This window comes from Cygnus olor, chromosome 1 (assembly GCF_009769625.2).
Source record: "Cygnus olor isolate bCygOlo1 chromosome 1, bCygOlo1.pri.v2, whole genome shotgun sequence".
Lineage (NCBI taxonomy): Eukaryota > Metazoa > Chordata > Aves > Anseriformes > Anatidae > Cygnus > Cygnus olor.
This window is the reverse complement of record NC_049169.1, coordinates 15,166,148-15,182,724: the sequence shown is the minus strand read 5'-3', so window position 1 is coordinate 15,182,724 and position 16,577 is coordinate 15,166,148. Positions and strand designations below refer to the sequence as shown.

The following is a 16,577-nucleotide window of genomic DNA, read 5'->3' as shown; positions in this document are numbered from 1 at the left end:
CTTTTTTTTTTTTGTGGGCAATTCTCAGAATTGTCAGTGTTCCTATTTCTCAAAATAAAGCATATAATCTGATTCAAAATTATACAGAAATGTTTCTAACTTACTGCTAAATGTGAAATGGTTCAAATTTATTTTTATTTTTATTTTTTTATTGTAACCTCAGACTTAGTATACTATGCTACTTTTCTGTAAAATTTTAGGTTACTATTCCCAGTATTCTTTATCTGCAAACATCTCAAGTCCTAGCTATACTGGAGGCTTTCTCCTTGAGCATTGTTTTGGTTATCTCTGTTCTGATATTTCTGATATCATGAGATGTCCTGCAGACACAGAAAATTTGGTCAATAGCCATCAATTTTTTTCTGTCTTGGAAATTCACTGAAAAAAAAGGTATATTTTCAGAGCTGTTTTTCATTTTTCTTTTGACTTTTTTTTTCTTAAAACAGTATTTTACCCTCTCCATCTTTCTTTTGCTGCCACTAGCAAGGTATCTGTCAGAGTGGATAAACTGATTCCATCCAAAGGCTGAGTTTTGTTAGATAGCCTGTATGCTCAGGTTCCTGAGTTTGGAAGAGCTTGGTTGCCTGGCTGTGATTCAAAGAAAGACAAACGTGATTTATTTCTGGGTTTTCTAGCTTCTGTGCTGCTTCTGTGGTAATTAGATTGACTTTATAATCCTTGGTTTGGAGCAATCTATGAAACTAATTCTATGCAGAGAACAGGTTTGGGATAGGCTAAACTAGTGACCCTATGACATGTATTTTCTGATCCATTATTAGAGTTTTATATCAACAGCTGGGACGTTTAAATTTAGTGCTGGATTTGAGCTTTAGGCTCCAAACTAGCAGGGGCTCTTCAAGTTAGGTGGGAGTGGGGTGATTTCCTTTATCTTGCTAGGATGGGAATGGCTGATAAGAGAGATTTTTTCACCACGGTTTCAGAAAGAGCTACACACTCTATTCTGAGCCTAAATGATACTCTATAATTCATGCCATGGCTTCATGGAGTAGGGAAAAAAATGAAAAAGAATTCAGTAGTTTTTGGTTGTGTTTTAAAGATGAATTTAACTGCTTCCATTTCTTTTTCCTTTTTTCTTCTTTTTTGGCAGATCATTATCCAGCTCAGGAAAACCAGATGTCCCTTGTTCTCTCTACATGAAAGAACTACAGGGTTTTATAGCGAGAGTAATGAGTGACTACTTCAGACAGTTTGAGTGTTTTGACTTTGTCTTTGATAACACTGAAGCCATGGCTCAAAGAGCAATTGAACTTTTCATTCGCAATGCCAGTTTAATAAGGCCCCTTGGTGAAGGTGGGAAGATGCGGCTTGCGGCGGATTTCGCACAGGTACCCCTAATACCGGCTTCTGCTTTTTATTGTTGCTTCACTGTGTTATCTGAAAGGTATCGATACTTTTACCCCCAGCAAAGTATAAACAGGCACCTGTGGAGATTGGCGCATTCCAGTTCTAAACATTTTCTCAGAGATACTGATTCCAGAGAAATGCATCCACCAAGTAGTTGTCACCGCAAAGCACATTCAAGGAGGTGTGACAGCTCCCCATCAAGTGACTGTTTCATTTAAATTCAGCTACGTCTTGAAATATTATCCATCTTGTCTGACCTCTTTGGTACATCCATCATTTGCCACCGTTCATTCACTTCATTCTTTCTCTCTCTTGTAATGGAATAGAGTGTCGTTTTCTTAATTGCTTTATATATCATGGTGCCAGCAGTGGTTAATCACTAGCTCACCTGCCTTGCAGAGTAAGAGACAAGCTAAAGAAATATTAATATCCCGTGGAAGAATTGCCCTTGCATTAATAGAAGGGCAGTTTTCCTGTGGGATTCTCTTCATGACCTGACTCACCTGTCTCTCAGATTTACCCATATCTTCATACTGAACTAAAACACAAAACAAATCACTAGGTTAATATCCACTGCTTCTCCGTGTTATCTGCTATATTCAAATTTAATTTGACAATAGTAACACCATGTGATTAACTTGCCAAACAACACAGGTATCTACTAGATTGGCCTGAAGGATACAGGTTATCCAAGTGGAAAAGGGAATTAGGCACCAGTTGTCTGCATATTGAGTGCTGCTTTTGGCTAGTAGGTGACTGAGGTAGAAGAGGAAGGCAGGGAGGGGAGGAATTACCACCTTCTTTAGTGGTTGTGGCTGCTTTGTATCTTTTGCCTTCAAGTGCCCTGAAAAAAGGCAAGAAGAAAAATCTTTGTCAGGACATACATACAGATCAGGTTGCCTGACACTGTGTCAGCCCTTAGGGGTTTAAAAAAACTCCATACGTGAAAACCAGCCCTTCTTTTCATGTTCCAGACTGGGACTACAGCTGTCATAACCAAATCAAGGTATCAGGGCAATTCCATGTGGGGCATTTTTTTGGGGTATGGGTATCAAAAGGATCAACTCCAGCTCTTTCGGCTTTCAGGCTCTTACACAACTGTCATTTTTTAACAGTGGACTAAACCATGCAATAGGCTTCTGCTGATTACTCTTGAGTAAAGTTTTTGTATTCATTACTCAAAAGCAGCAGACCAGCCTTTAACCAAAGAATTTAAAGGGAAGTGTTCAATTGATTTCAGTGGGAAGGCTCCATTCCCTTCGCTATTTTGAAGACAATGGCATAAAATAGAAAAAAAGGACACTTGACTCCTCCTCTGGAAGGAATATAAATAATTTTTGTAATTTATGCTGCAGTGCTAAAGTAAGTCGTATAAATTTGGGAAATATCCTTACCTAATTCTACAGTTCAGAGCATCTGATCTAAGCACCTATTATTATAACACTAAAAATATCACTCGTTTATCTTTTTAAACACATATTTTTCTCGTTCTGACACAGGTTGCCTTTTAAGTAAGAAATGAAGGTATGTTTTCATCTGAGTGTAGGGGGATTGCATGTTCTTCCCCACCTTGCTGAGTGTAACTCCTGAGTGGACCGCTGAGTGAAGATAAATTTTTCATTTTTCTTTTGTATTGAGGAAGGAAGGAAAAAAAAAAAGGGGTCTGAATTTATTCTTGTCTCCTGCCTTTGACAGTTGCTGCTTCTGGAGTCTTCCTTGTGTTTGTCTCATCTTCACATCGCATAATATGTTTGGTTTATTTAAAAGTGGCCTTACACAAGAACTGGCTGGGTCCACTCACTCAGCACTTTCAGGTATCTCTGCATAGAGCTCCCTGGGGCATCCCAGGCTGCACAGGGATTTTTTAGAGTCCAGAATGGCCTGGGATCACTCAGGATAACAGAAAATAGACTAAGTATTTTGTATTTGAAGGCTGCCTTATATCCATTTTTTCTGGGGTGTGTCTACTCCTCCCCAAAATCCACGGGTTTTGGAGAACATGTAAACCAGTGCCAGCTGCCAGGTCGCCCTGGTGGAGTGGGTGTAGCTTTGTCCTAGGCATGTTTTCTGTGTGCTCAGCCTGAATTTTGGCTGCAATCCAGCACGGGAGTCAGTTCGTTTCCATGCTGTTGTTGGCGTGGCACTTGCCTTTGTTGAGGAGATGGCTGGATTCCTCCGAAGGGAAAGGGAGCTTGCTGCTGCCCTGGGCTGGGGAGAGCAGGGAGCAGGAATTCAGCTGGGTTTCTGACTTGATGGGAAGGACAGCTTTCCCAAGCAGCCCTAAATGCTGCGTGCAGAGTACTTTCAGGCCCAGAAAGGCACTGTGTTGCTGGACAAATGCCAGAGCTGAAGGAAAGAACCTGCCTGGAAAGACACTGTGTGTGTAGGAGGAGGTTTGTTTATAAAATGCTTCTGCTTGTACTCTGTCTTGTGGAGTCATCTTGAATTTTCTGTACTCAAAAAGGGTTACATTAGCAGGCTTAAAACTGTCTTTTGAGATTTAAAAACCTTTTTTGGTGTTCTGGGGTTACTTGCAAGCAGAAGACTTGGGCAGATCTATCCAGCTTTGGTCAACTTGAAGTGCTATTATAAACATTTATGTTGCAAGTCAAATAATTTTGGATTGCATCAGATTTGGGGCATCTTATTAAATGTTCTTACCACATTTCTTCCAGGTCACTTAGAGATACAGGCCTCTTACTTAGCAGAATGACTTTGGCTGAGAGTCAGATGTGACATTTTTTGCATTACCGGCTTGTTTTACTGATAAGTTGCCTCAAAACAACAGGTATCTATACACAGAAGAGGGAAAACAGAGGCTTGAAGCTCTCTGAAGAGAGCTGGGTCCGGTGAAGTGCATAACATCCAATTTTCTTGAGTAAGGCTCAGCTGCTTACACAGTTGGGAATTATTGCTGTAATTCTGTTGAACCCGCACCCTCTGTCTGATCCTGTTTGCACAGCCTCAGTATTGCATTTTGCTATCTTAGGCATTACAGATATTCCAGCAGTAAGACCAGTTGTGTGCTAGTTTGGCAGCTGTAAAATAGGTACGATAGGCATGAAATATGCCAGAATATCAGGATTTCATGAAGATCAGTGCTTACAGGAACACAGAAGCTTTTTAAGCCCTAGAAAATGTCTGCAATGCTGCAAGCTTATTATCACATACTGTGCTGTTTCTTGGGACTCTCATTGTTTGAAATACTTCCAGTTCATAGGCTGAATTCACCTCTGTTCATGCTCTCAGCTTTTATACAGGCAATTGGACAAGATTACTTTTCAGTTCAGTCCTATAAATGCCTGGATCAGGTTGTTTTCATTTGTTTTTGTATTTTTAAGATGATCACAATTCAGTATTCATGTATGTAATACTAAATTTCACTTTCAAATTCAGTTCTACTCAGACTGGAAAAAATGTTCTCCTGCAGGCAAGCAAGCAAGCCCTGATGGCTTTTTATTTCTGTTTCTGGGGAGTACCAGTTCTTCTCCAGAGGACCTTTTAGCTTGTTTGGTATTCAGAGTTGCTACAGCACTTACACTGAGGAATGCTCTGGGATTTGTGGCTTGTAGTTCAGGCCTTCTTAAAGCCTGGTAGAATTTCTGGACAGTGCAGCCAAGGAAGAAATATAAACACAGTAAGCTGAGACTTTTATGTAGAAGAAATGGGGATTCTACAGTAATATTTGGCATAAAAGTTAGTAGTCTCCTACATACAGTTTGTAAACCGATATAGGAAAATAACTATTTATTAATAATAAATACAAATTACAGTTACATTGAAATCAACTAGGCCAGATGTTGCAAAGAGTAAGTCGTCCTTAGGCTTCATGTGTGAAAGCATGATGTGATTTCCCATCTTGTACCATCCATGGCACAGGTTTGTGTACTGTGTTTGGAGTGACATGGAAAGCTGGAGCCACTGCCTCTGCCACAAACCCCATGTCATGTCATGACTGATTATTTTCAGCCGTTGTCGAGTGGCTGAAAATATTTTTATTGGTCCTAGTTGAGTTAATACCATTCTGTATATAGCTTCATATATTTCTTATCTAGGTGTGACTTGAGGGTTTTTTTGGTCGTTTTTCAGTACTGTGGTCGAACTGTTTTGATCGGGCGTAGTTAACACTGCCACCAACTCTTTAAGTTTTTGTCAATATATTGCAAAATGTTTTGGCATTACTGAACTTTCCTAGAAAAATGCTTTTACTGTAGAAGTTGACTGCACTAAATTCTATCATACAAATAGTGTTCCTATCTGCTGGTTAGCTTATGGTCAGAATCTATTTTCTTGATTTAATATGCATTAAAAAAGCAAGAATAGTAATCTTGCTTTTTTTTTTTTTAATGTAAGTAGATTTGCCCCTTTGATCAAACATGCTAATACAACTAAAAATGCTTTTTATCATTTTTTCATAAAATACTCTCCTTTTTAGATTCTTACAGAGAAGTAAGGGAAGCAGGAAGTTGTAATCACAGTCATAGTCACAAGGGCAAAAGCTACTAAAGATAAAATGTACTTAATGTTTAGTGCCAACTATCCTGCCAGAAGGAGGAAACTATTTTCTTATGTGCAATATTTTGGAGGTATTGCAGCTGAAGGATTTACTTAAACATCAACCGTTTTGGAATTGCTGCATGGTGGAGAAATCAAATTCCCCATCCCTTCAAGGCCAGCTTCTTTCATACAATAATTCACTCTTCTGCTCCCTTGCTTGTTAAAGCATTCTCTCCTGCTGAATGGCTAGAAAAAAAGCATTTCAAGTTAACATTTAAAAACTTGGAATTCATCTTGGCCAGGAGGAAATATAATTGCTAAAAATTTAATGTTAAGATTTTCCAACTGAAAAAACAGCTTTTTGGTAACGAGAGATCTTGAAAATACCACAATAGGCACAAAACAATAACTTCTCTGTGGAGTTTTTCAAAGCACCCTTCAATCTATATGCATTATCTGTATCTGGACTACGTATTAACTTCACCCTTGGGTTGCTGAACATAATCCGATTAGAGAAGCCAGCCATGTGATGGATTTGTTTTTACAATATGGCTAGCCAGTGAATAGTTCAACAGATAATTGACCAACTAGCCATGGGCTATGACAGGGTCACACGAGAAGAAAAGATAACATAGCCTTTTTAGGCCTAGAGAGCAGGAATCACTGAGAAGAATACGTTTTATATAGAAGTTGGGCGAGAGTCTGTCATTCTGTTCTGTGAAGCATAACAAAATAACATGAATAAATCATGGAAAAGCAATGGGTTTGGAACAAAGTTAGCGGAAATGAGGCAGTCGTTAGGCCTTCTTCCATTCTAGCTCTCCCTTTTCTTTTCAATGTGCACACGCACTTCTTATTGCCTGTCCTCCAACAGGTCCTGAGGTCCTGTGATAACGATCATCTCACGTTAGTTGTGGTTGCACATTATTCCTTGGACACCTGATCTCTTACTGAATTTAACCTAGACGTACAAATTTTCAAATATGTAATTTTGGGAGAGAAATTTGGAAAAGAAACAAAAAATGCTACTCATCTTTACATATGTAACGCCCTTTGAATGTGGATGCATTAAAGGCCTCGCACACACAACGGTACAAATACTGGCTCGCAGACAGCCAAAAGCAGCACTTGACCTGGAAAAGCTCACTGCAATGCTTTGGAAGCTGTAGTTACATCTCACAACAAAAGCTGTTACAGCAGAACCACATTGCATGAGTCAACACTTGATGCAGCTTCAGGTGATGACAGGTGGCAAAATCACACAGTGATGTGTGCTCTGTCTTCTGCCCAACTGCAGCACCTTAAAACCAGCAGCTGTTCCAGAGCCTCCTGAGCCAGCGGTGCCATCCAATTTGGTGCTCAGTGGAGGCACAAAACCTCTACAGAGGGCCTCAAGAAAGGACTGCAGCAGCAGAAAGATGCTGCAGCATCTCATTATATCATTGGATCCAGACAAATAGCTAAAATACAAGTGAAAACCACAATCTTTGTTGTTATGTGAGGTATAGTTTTTATTGGAGGGATTGGGTTATGACACGCAGCAGACTAGCATTGTAAATTTAAAAAAAAAAGTTTCTGTGGTTTATGTGCATTTTTACCACATCAGTTTTCACTCATTCCCACTCTTCATGAGTCAATTTGAGATGGTATAGTATGCTGCAAAGCTTAAAAACATTTTTTTTCCTTTGGCAACTAGTACTTCACGAATCAACCATCTGCTGCCATTAAATTTATCTAGCTCTAGCAATACTAATAATTCCCTACTGTGAATAAAGGTTGAAGATGAAGTAATAGAATTTTCTGAAGGAAATTTTATTCTTTAGTATTTAAGACTAAGAATGTTGATTTATGCAAACCACTAAATAAGTTCAAGAGAAATCATTGAAATTTGTTTTAATAAGGAACTGGTTAAGCTGTAGAAGGTTTCATTTACGTCTCATTACATCACGTTGTGTTTCAGGAGAGAAACGATCATTTAAAACTTATTAAGCAGAATTATGTTCTGCTGTGCTGGGATCTCTTTGTCCTCCTGGGTACAGTTTGATCCATGCTTCTCTGTTTCCCCGAGTCAGAACCACATTTTGTTGCCTATTATCAAATTCTCTAAGGCACCTACAAGAATTATCTTCTCCCAAGTTCTTCGCAGCTACAAGCCCACGGCTCCCACCAGCAGAGGGACGCCGGCTCCTGCAGGATACCAGTTACTTGCAGCTGCCCCTGGCCAATTCCGGTGCCTGAAAAGAAGCTCTGAAGAAATCAGAGCTCCCATTTGTTTGTCGGAGTCTGCTGGGGTCTTGTATGATGATGCAGCAAATCCTATTTAATAAGCTCCTCTTTTTGGCCACTTGCTCCTGATCCTGTGCAGCAGGCTGGCCTCTCGGCTCCCATGGGTGCTCAGAAGTGTCCCAGGAGACCTGGAGAAACAACCCTGAGCTTGTGCTGAGCTTGGGCTGAGCTTCATCACTATTTAGGAGCTGGGGCACCTTCCTGCAGAAATCCAGGGGAGAAGCTGCCTGTCTTGTGGTTGTGCACTCCACATTGCTTGCTCTGTCTGAGAAAAGGCTGCAGTTAGAAAGAATAACAGTATTAAAGGCTTCACCCTAAATACTGTATTATTGCAAGTGCTTTAACACTACTTCAGCAACGTTACTTAAATGGGAAGTTGAGTGTATGGTGGTTTTTATCTGGTTACTTATTTTAGCTCTGATCCTTTGAAACATCTTAATTGTGCGTTGTGTGGAAATCGGTCTGAGTAGTCTTCCAAACTGGGGATTTAAAAAAATCTACACCAAGAACAAAATTGCATCCCTCTGTTGACTGACACTTCAGGAACATACAAAATAGAGACTTAATCTGCGTCTGGATAAAATGACTTTGCCAAAGTTTGTTTTTTTTCTTTTTGAACGGTGTTGTTTGGATTGTTGTGCATGTTGACTGAATTTTTGCCATGTAATGGTACCGAAGGGTTCAGCTGGGGATCTGGAGGTGAAATTATTCTTTCTCACTTCTCTGTCTTCACTGGTAGTGTAGATTTCTGTGACAGGAATTGAGTCTCACGTGAATGGCATAAAAACCGAATGGAGTCTGGCTTTTGTTTGAAAAGGCAGGTGAACTCCTTAGTGCTTAAAGAACAGAAAGAGTTTAAAACTGCTTGTTTTTAAAGATGGATTCTGTAACTCGGAGACTGAACAGGGAGCAGACAGTTGAGCAAGAAAATAATGCTCTTATGGATGCTTTTTTGTCTGATTCTGTATGACCCTGTGGCAATAGGTCCCAGCTGCCTGCCAGTCTACATGGGTTTTGTGCTCTTGAATTTGGGGCCGAGGATTCAAGAATGAACTACTTTAATCTCATCCTTCGCCAAAGGAAAGGGTGCCCAGCTGAAATATGTGTGCGCTCCTACTGCTTTTGTAATGGTTTGCAGAAACCTGCCTCGATTTGCTCTCTTCCCATTCTGAGCTCAGGCTATGTGGGACCTTGACATAAGTGCTTTATCTGGAAACTCATCACTGGCAAAATGAACCTGCTCAGGCCAACAAAGCTTCAGTTGCAGCAAGCTCACGAGAGCCCATCCTGTTCTCATCCAGGGAGAATAGCTGTTGTTTGCCATGGGGTGCTTACCGTGTTGCCGAAAATGAGCAGAAGTCCTGGCTTGGGCAGTGCAGTATGAAAGAACAGCTTCTTGTCTCAGAAGCAGCCACCAGCAAGAAACTGATGTCTTGGCCTGCAAGTCTGGGTTATTATTTAAAGGCAGACTACTTAAATGCTGAATTTTAGATTTGGGGACAATCTAACTCAAATTGAAATGTTTGTTTTTATAGATGGAGTTAGCAGTAGCACCGCTGTGTCGGCGAGTCTCTGACCTGGGAAAATCGTACAGGCAGCTGAGGTCGTTCAGGTGAGTTGCATCAGCTAACAACTGGTTGTATGACCAAACTGTATTTCAAAACTGATTTATTGCCTTTTGATAGTTCTGACTGAACTGAGAGCTTTTTTGGCAACACCCACAAGCGAAGTAGAAATATGTTAAAGTTCTTCTAAATTTTAAGCAGAGTGTAACTATGATTTAAAAGTCTTTGTCATGCAAATGATGGCCAAATGGTAACGTTTTGTGTTGCTTTCAGTGCTGCTGCTTTATGACAATGAGTTCTGTAGTTACCTTACATGCTCTCACTGAAATACAAAATTTACAGTCCTATGTTGTTTAATTAAAATACACAACTTTCTACATTTTTGCAAACCGAACCTTTGTTGAAAACCTGAGATGCAGACTAGTGGAAAAAACGAGGTGATTCTATCCTAACACAGTATTGCTACTGTATAGGTTATTATTCTAATGCATAAGATAAGCTTTTTCTTCCTTTCAAAAGTATATTGTTGCATTTTTCCAGACCGCTGCTGTTCCAGACCAGTGAGCATATTGCTAATAGCCCAGCTCTGGGAGAGGTTATTCCATTCAGCATTATTCTTCAGTTCTTATTTACAAGAGCACCACCGGAGTTAAAATCACCCTTCCAGGTAGTAAGATCAACTTGTCTTTGCTTAGCAGATGTCCTAAGGAGTTAGTAACTAATGTTACTGTTTAGTAGATGTCCTAAATAACAAATGTTATTGTTTACCCTAGTTATTTTAGTTAAAAAAAAAAATTCAAGCTCATGTTTTGTATGGCTTGATGGCTTTTGTTTTTATTGTGGCAAAGGTGTTATGGTCATTGATTTCATATTTTGATTGATTAACAGTATGAAAATGATAACCTGATTTTGAATGGGCTCTGAATTCTTTAATAGTCAGTTAGCTCGTAGAAGAAAATTGAGGTCTTATCCCAGACTGCGAATTGCAGTCAGATGTAGGAAATCTAGATGCAAACCACTGTCAGAACCAGGCAAACAGCTGATATAGGAGATCATCGCTGAGCTCCCAAAATAACATATTGGGCTGTTTCTGTTAAATTGTCTCTGACTTCTTAACTGATTCTGCATCACTGCAGTGTTAAGCGTGCCTCTTATTGACTTCACTTACTTCTTCTTTGTTTCTGGAATTGTTGCATGTATGTACTTGTCTGCATTTATGTGTAACTGGTATTTGTTTGTGTTTCCCTGTATCAGAGGGCTGAGTGGTCCATTGCCCGCTACTCCCAGTGGCTTGATGATCATCCATCTGAAAAGGACAGGCTTGCACTCATACGGTAAAAATCATGTTTCTTTCTTCTGTACTTTTATGACAATTGAGCAATAGCTTATCTGGACACCAGGGCTTGTCTTGAAAAGTAGAGAAGAGTGCGGTCGGTGACTTATCATAAATACTGTTACCCTCTCCCCACTCATGGGACGAGTTGCAAAATGGGAGAATAAGAACACCTTCCTGTCCCATATCCAAATCCTCCAGTGCCTTTGGAATGAGCACATAATCCTCTTCCAAAAGAGGGAAGCCACACACAATGATGGTCCAAGTTAACACTGTATTTTAGCAAAACAGCCTCTCTCAACTATTGAAAAATCAAGGCTGCAGCCGTTCTGCCTTCTGTGTCAAGAAAGAGAGGCATTTAAAGCTTTAGCAATGAAAATATAGCTAGGAATTTTAAAATGCAAGAGCCTTGTTTGTAACTCCTGTAATATTATTCTTCAGCAACCAGCTGGGGATCTTTAGGAAGTGATAATTATGTCAGATTTATTAAAATCTTACTAGGGTAGATAACTTCATAGGTAAATACTATTTTGTGTCTTAAAATGTTAGGTGAAGTTGTGGAGAGTTTTGTTTTTCAAGACAAACTGATTTTTAAAATAAATTAGAGGGAACATCAGTGCTCTATGAACATTACAGAGGAAGCACAAGGATACTCTGGATTCAAGGCTTGGATGATCATTTGGCTCCTGATGGCCTAATTTTTCCAGCCACCTTCTCCATGTCCCAGCCCAGCCTAGGTGTTACACACTTGAGTGGCGCAGGAGAGGTTGTCACACAGAGCTGTACCGAGCTTGATCAGCTCTGTCCTTGCACTTCTGTGCATGGTTGTGGTCAGCTTTTGCTGAGATTGTTTAAAAAAAAAAAAAAAAAAAGACTCTTAAGTTCCAGCCAGCAGTGGTTGTATTTGAGAAAATAGACTATTATCTGTCTACATTTTCAAAGCAAACAACCAAAAGGAGTCTGCTATAAATATTTATATATCTATGATTTATAGTTCTTGAAGCAGATAGCATGATACAGCCCAGTACGATGCTTGGGCGAATTACAGAAATGCTAGCTGATCACCAGTAGATGTTAGTGGGATTTATTTCTGGAATATTAAAATACAAACTGTGTTTCTTCACATGTGTAGTAAAAGAGTATTTTTTGAAAATCTTGCATGTCATTAGTTTAATTTGATTACAAAATTATAGGTTTCTTGAATCTCAAGCTATGGCATCTTTCATTACAGGGAATGGATAATAGGTATAGTGCTGATAGAGCTATATATGTAACAGGTATTAATATTTTTATCTCTGTCCTGATAGTGCTGGCAAAGCTGATGATTTCAGATACATTAGAGAAAGCGAGGAATTAAGATCATATGAGAACTGATGGGATTTAGGTCTTTTCAATCCCTTTATACAAATTTGAGATTGCCATCCTTAAACTACAATACGTGATTGTCTTTGCTCGCAATTAAACTTCATTCAGATTGATTCAGTTAACAGGCTTGCTGGTGGTCATGTTCAGACACTGATAAATTGCTCTGACCGCGGGGGTATTAATACACCTGGAAGAAGGCTTTTGGGCAGAGAGAGCATCTTCCATTAGACCAACTAGTGTAGTCGGAAAACTTAGGCTTGTCAGTTCAGAATCCCTTATTCATTTTGCATGAGATGCCTCTATAAAAATGCATACACTCTGTAATCCCAAGAGCAGGCTGCTGCAAGGTTCTCACTTGAGCATTTTATGGTGGGACTGTGGTCTTCTTGCTTTGTGCCATGGAGGGTTTGGACATTGCTTGAACATCCTCACCCTCAGGGCATGGAGGGGGCAGCTTTGAAGAGCTGCCTTTCCCAAATGCCTCTGGAGCTCTCCAGGGGCTCTTCCCTATTCCTGACATGCCATGGGATGCTGTGCCTCCTGCCTCTTTGCTGAGCTGCATGAATGAACGTCCCTGGATTTGTCGAGCAGCTCTCTCCCTGCGGGCAGTGTGTCCAGGATCTCCCGTACGTCCAGGACCAGGCAGATCAACGGGGGCCAGCTGGCCGACTGCTTGAGCCCAGTGGGCACAGGGCACGGGTCTGCAGTGCAGGGGCCGGTAACTTCTGTGTGCCTGGCCGTGTGCGCTCACCTGTTTGTCATCTCTTGTCATGCCTCTTAGTCACTTCTAAGTAGGCTGCTTACCCGTCCGTGAGGCAGGCAAGCTAACCAGCCGCTTGTGTGACCATCTGTTTCACTCACACTCTCTATATTTTCCTTAATATTACATCAGAAGATTTCTGAGCTATTCTGTACTTTGTGCCTCATGTGAACTTAAGTTGAACTGCAGGCATCTTGCTGATCTCTCTAGTATTTTTATTTCTCACCCTTTTCAAGCCTTTTCGAACTGCGGTTGTTCAGCCTTGGACCTCGTCTGCTTTGGGCTCTCAGATCACTGCACTGCTTCAAGAAATTATCCTTATGTTTGGTGCAGCCTCACAAATGGGAATTTTCTGCAGCTTCAGTTTATAACAACTGTGCAATTACTCTGGGGGCCCGCTTCTCAGATATTAATTCACGTGTTATCAGAATCTTTACAGCTTAATATTAAAGCTAATTGCAGTTTTCCTTCTGCTTGGCCGATCTTAAATGCCTGCTATGCAGCATGGTGTTAATGCTGTGAATTAGGAGCATTCTGAGCATTTTTGTGCATTTCTGTCTGCTTGTGTTTGGCACGAAGGGTGGGAATTACCTGGCCAGGGATGTATTAGCTCGCCTCCCTTTATAGCCAGCAGAGAACTGGGCACTGCCGGGGCTGATTCATCTCCTCCCGAAGCAGGTACCTAAAATAGGTCAGCTGCGTTGTGTCCTGGAAGCTCCATTTTCTCTGCTCCATGGAGGGGGAGCAGGCAGGAACACTGGAGCCCTCTCGGGCAGACGGCTGCCCTGTGGGCATTTACAGCCAGGTGAGATGGCTGTGCTGCAGGCGTCGTCCCAGAGCCTGGGACGGTGTTGAAAGGAGCACTTCTGCAAGCAGTCAGGGCACTTTCTTTTGCTTTCTTCTTTCCCTTCTTTCCCTATTTAACTCAGCCCATCTCCCGCAAGAGAAACATTTCTGTTACACGTGGCAGCGTTTGAGCCAGCCTGAAGGACAGTTCATGGGTAAATTCTTCTTCCAGCTCACCTCTTCCCATTGCAGTGAACAGCAGAGTTCATTTCACAAGGAGCTGATATCCCGAGCAGCTCTGACTACTGACCTGCCAGGGGGCAGAGTTGGGGACCACCCTGAAATAAGCTCCCGGAAGCTGGCTTCAGCCCTGCTAGGTGCAGGGGCACGATGGTTTTGTTGCAAACATCAGCACCAGGCAGCATTTCTGCTCCCATCGATGTGCAGCGAGCAAGGGGCAGCTGCTTCGTGTGGCTTTGCTCGCTGCCTGCAAAGGGGTGCGCCCACCCACATCCCCGGCCAGCACCTGCCTGTCCATAAAAGTGCTCCGAGTCAGTTATTTTCGGTCATTAAACAAAAATCACAGTTCCACCAAGCTCTTCGTTAAGGAATTTTCAACAAACAGCGATGTCGCCGTTGCGCTATAGGTGGTGCTGTCAGATTTTACTGTTTGGTTTTCCAGTAACTTGTGTAGTGCCCGATCAAATGGATGTGGTGTCAGACAGGTGTGCTCTCTCACAGCACATCTTCCACTTTCCTCTTCGACTTAACTCTGCAGAGCAAACAGGATTTTAACAGCACGCTAAGGAAAAGTCTGCCCCACTGACTGGGACCTGGGTCTACGGGGCCTTGCAGCAGCACCGAGCAAAGAGAAGGGCCCTGCCTCAGCTCGCAGCTGCCATCAGGCTCCATTCGACTGAAGCAGAGCCCAGGAGGGCAGCACCGGTATTCACAATGCTGTATAAAATTAGCTAATTAATTAGAGTAATTCCAAATGATATGCATTAAGATCCCTTTAAGAGCCACAGCCCAAATCATAGGTTGTTTTTTTTTCCCCTTTTTGCTGTAGATATAAATCTCCATGCGTTGAAATAACATTTTAAAAAAGAACTATCTGGGTCTTATATAATCAGCTTGTCCTGATTTCCAAGAAAGCTCATGTTTTTGCTCAAGCAAGTGAAGTAATTTAATAAGTGCTTTAAAATCCTTTTCCGTATGTGGGAGGGTATCTTAAACTTAGATTTTTTTTTTCCTTACTTCTTATGGCATTTTTAATGAAGCATTAATATATGCAGAACAGCCCACCAAGCCTCTTTCCATAGCACCCTTCTACAAACAATGTTTGTAATGTATACCATAGCTTGTCGTTTAAAATAGAAACAGATTGCCGAGCAGGTTTTATGTCCTTTATTAGACTGGAAGATGCTGAATTTAGGGCATTATTTAGTCTAATCCCTTCAAGAGTATGTTTTGTGTATTACATAAACAGGGTTTCTTCCATCTTCTTAAACATCGGTAATATAACTATAAATTCCATCTTTTTCCATGAAAACAGCTGCGATCTCTTCTGTGCCGCAGACTCGATGATACCATTTTCACCCTTGATGCTGTTTATTTCCCATCATTACTTATGCACAAGCGTTTTTACAGTGTCCTCTACAGGAGCAAGTCTATCTTTTGTAATACAGATATTTTAAATGGTAAAATGGTGCATCTGAATCGGATGCTGTGCTGCCAGCATAGTTTACAAAAGCTTGTTTGATCTAGGACCAGTGAAGTGTGCAAAAATAGCATATAAAATATGCGTTTCAGGCGTTAACGTTGCTATTAAACACATTTATCTCCGAAACAAGACAGCCATGTAGACATCTCAGCAGCTTCAGCGAAGCATATTGCTGAAGGGTTTCCACCTCAGCCAGCCTGAGCTGCAGTCTGGCTGTGTTGCAGCCAACACGGTGCTTTGCCCTAAGCATCTTCCTGCAGTGTCTGTGTTTCTGTATGTCGTAGTCCTGAAATCCCTCTCAAGATTACAAGATTAGGTAGCTGTCTTCAGAGAAACTAAATTCCCATCCAAAACGTACTTCTGAAATCACGTCTACTTGGTGACCATGTGTGCTGTTACCTCTCCCAGCTCCTTTTCCCTCGCACTTCTAAAGCTACCTCCCTGTTACTCCCTGGACTTTGAATACCCCTTCTCCCAGGATTCATAATTTCTGCCGTTTTACTGCCCGTACCTTTCCTTACCAGGGATCCTGTCCCTAAAGGGAGGGACAGGCTTCCTGCCACATCACCATCGTGTCCTTGCCATGGGCAGTGATGCTGAGGAGAGTTTTCTGAGCTGCTGAGGGCTCGATGGCTGGCTGATCAGGAGTTGTTCCGTGGTCACCAACGTAGGGAATGGAGCTCCAGGTCACAGCAACTGCAGCAGCTTTTCATCCTCTCACTCTGGCTCTGGCTGCTGTCGTACACCATGTGGGAGGCAGACTGCTGCTCTGCCTCCATGGACACGTGAAGTAGGTAGTTCCCCAGGCTAGTTTTGCTCTGGAGGTCCCCATGTCCTCTGCTGGGCTGTAGGTGTTTCTCCTTGACTTGTGAATTCCTTTGGCACTGCAGTTCCCAT

At 41.5% G+C, this 16,577-nt stretch overlaps 1 protein-coding gene across 1 annotated transcript in view; it reads left to right on the top strand.

The window, feature by feature from the left end:
• The window catches only part of COG5 (component of oligomeric golgi complex 5), a 185,740-nt gene that overhangs the window by 164,153 nt on the left and 5,010 nt on the right, over positions 1 to 16,577 (top strand). The window contains exons 18-21 of the mRNA XM_040544709.1: positions 1,109 to 1,346; positions 9,684 to 9,760; positions 10,254 to 10,380; positions 10,968 to 11,047. Coding sequence (XP_040400643.1) covers positions 1,109 to 1,346; positions 9,684 to 9,760; positions 10,254 to 10,380; positions 10,968 to 11,047 — 522 coding nt within the window. The remainder of the gene's footprint in view (positions 1 to 1,108; positions 1,347 to 9,683; positions 9,761 to 10,253; positions 10,381 to 10,967; positions 11,048 to 16,577) is intronic.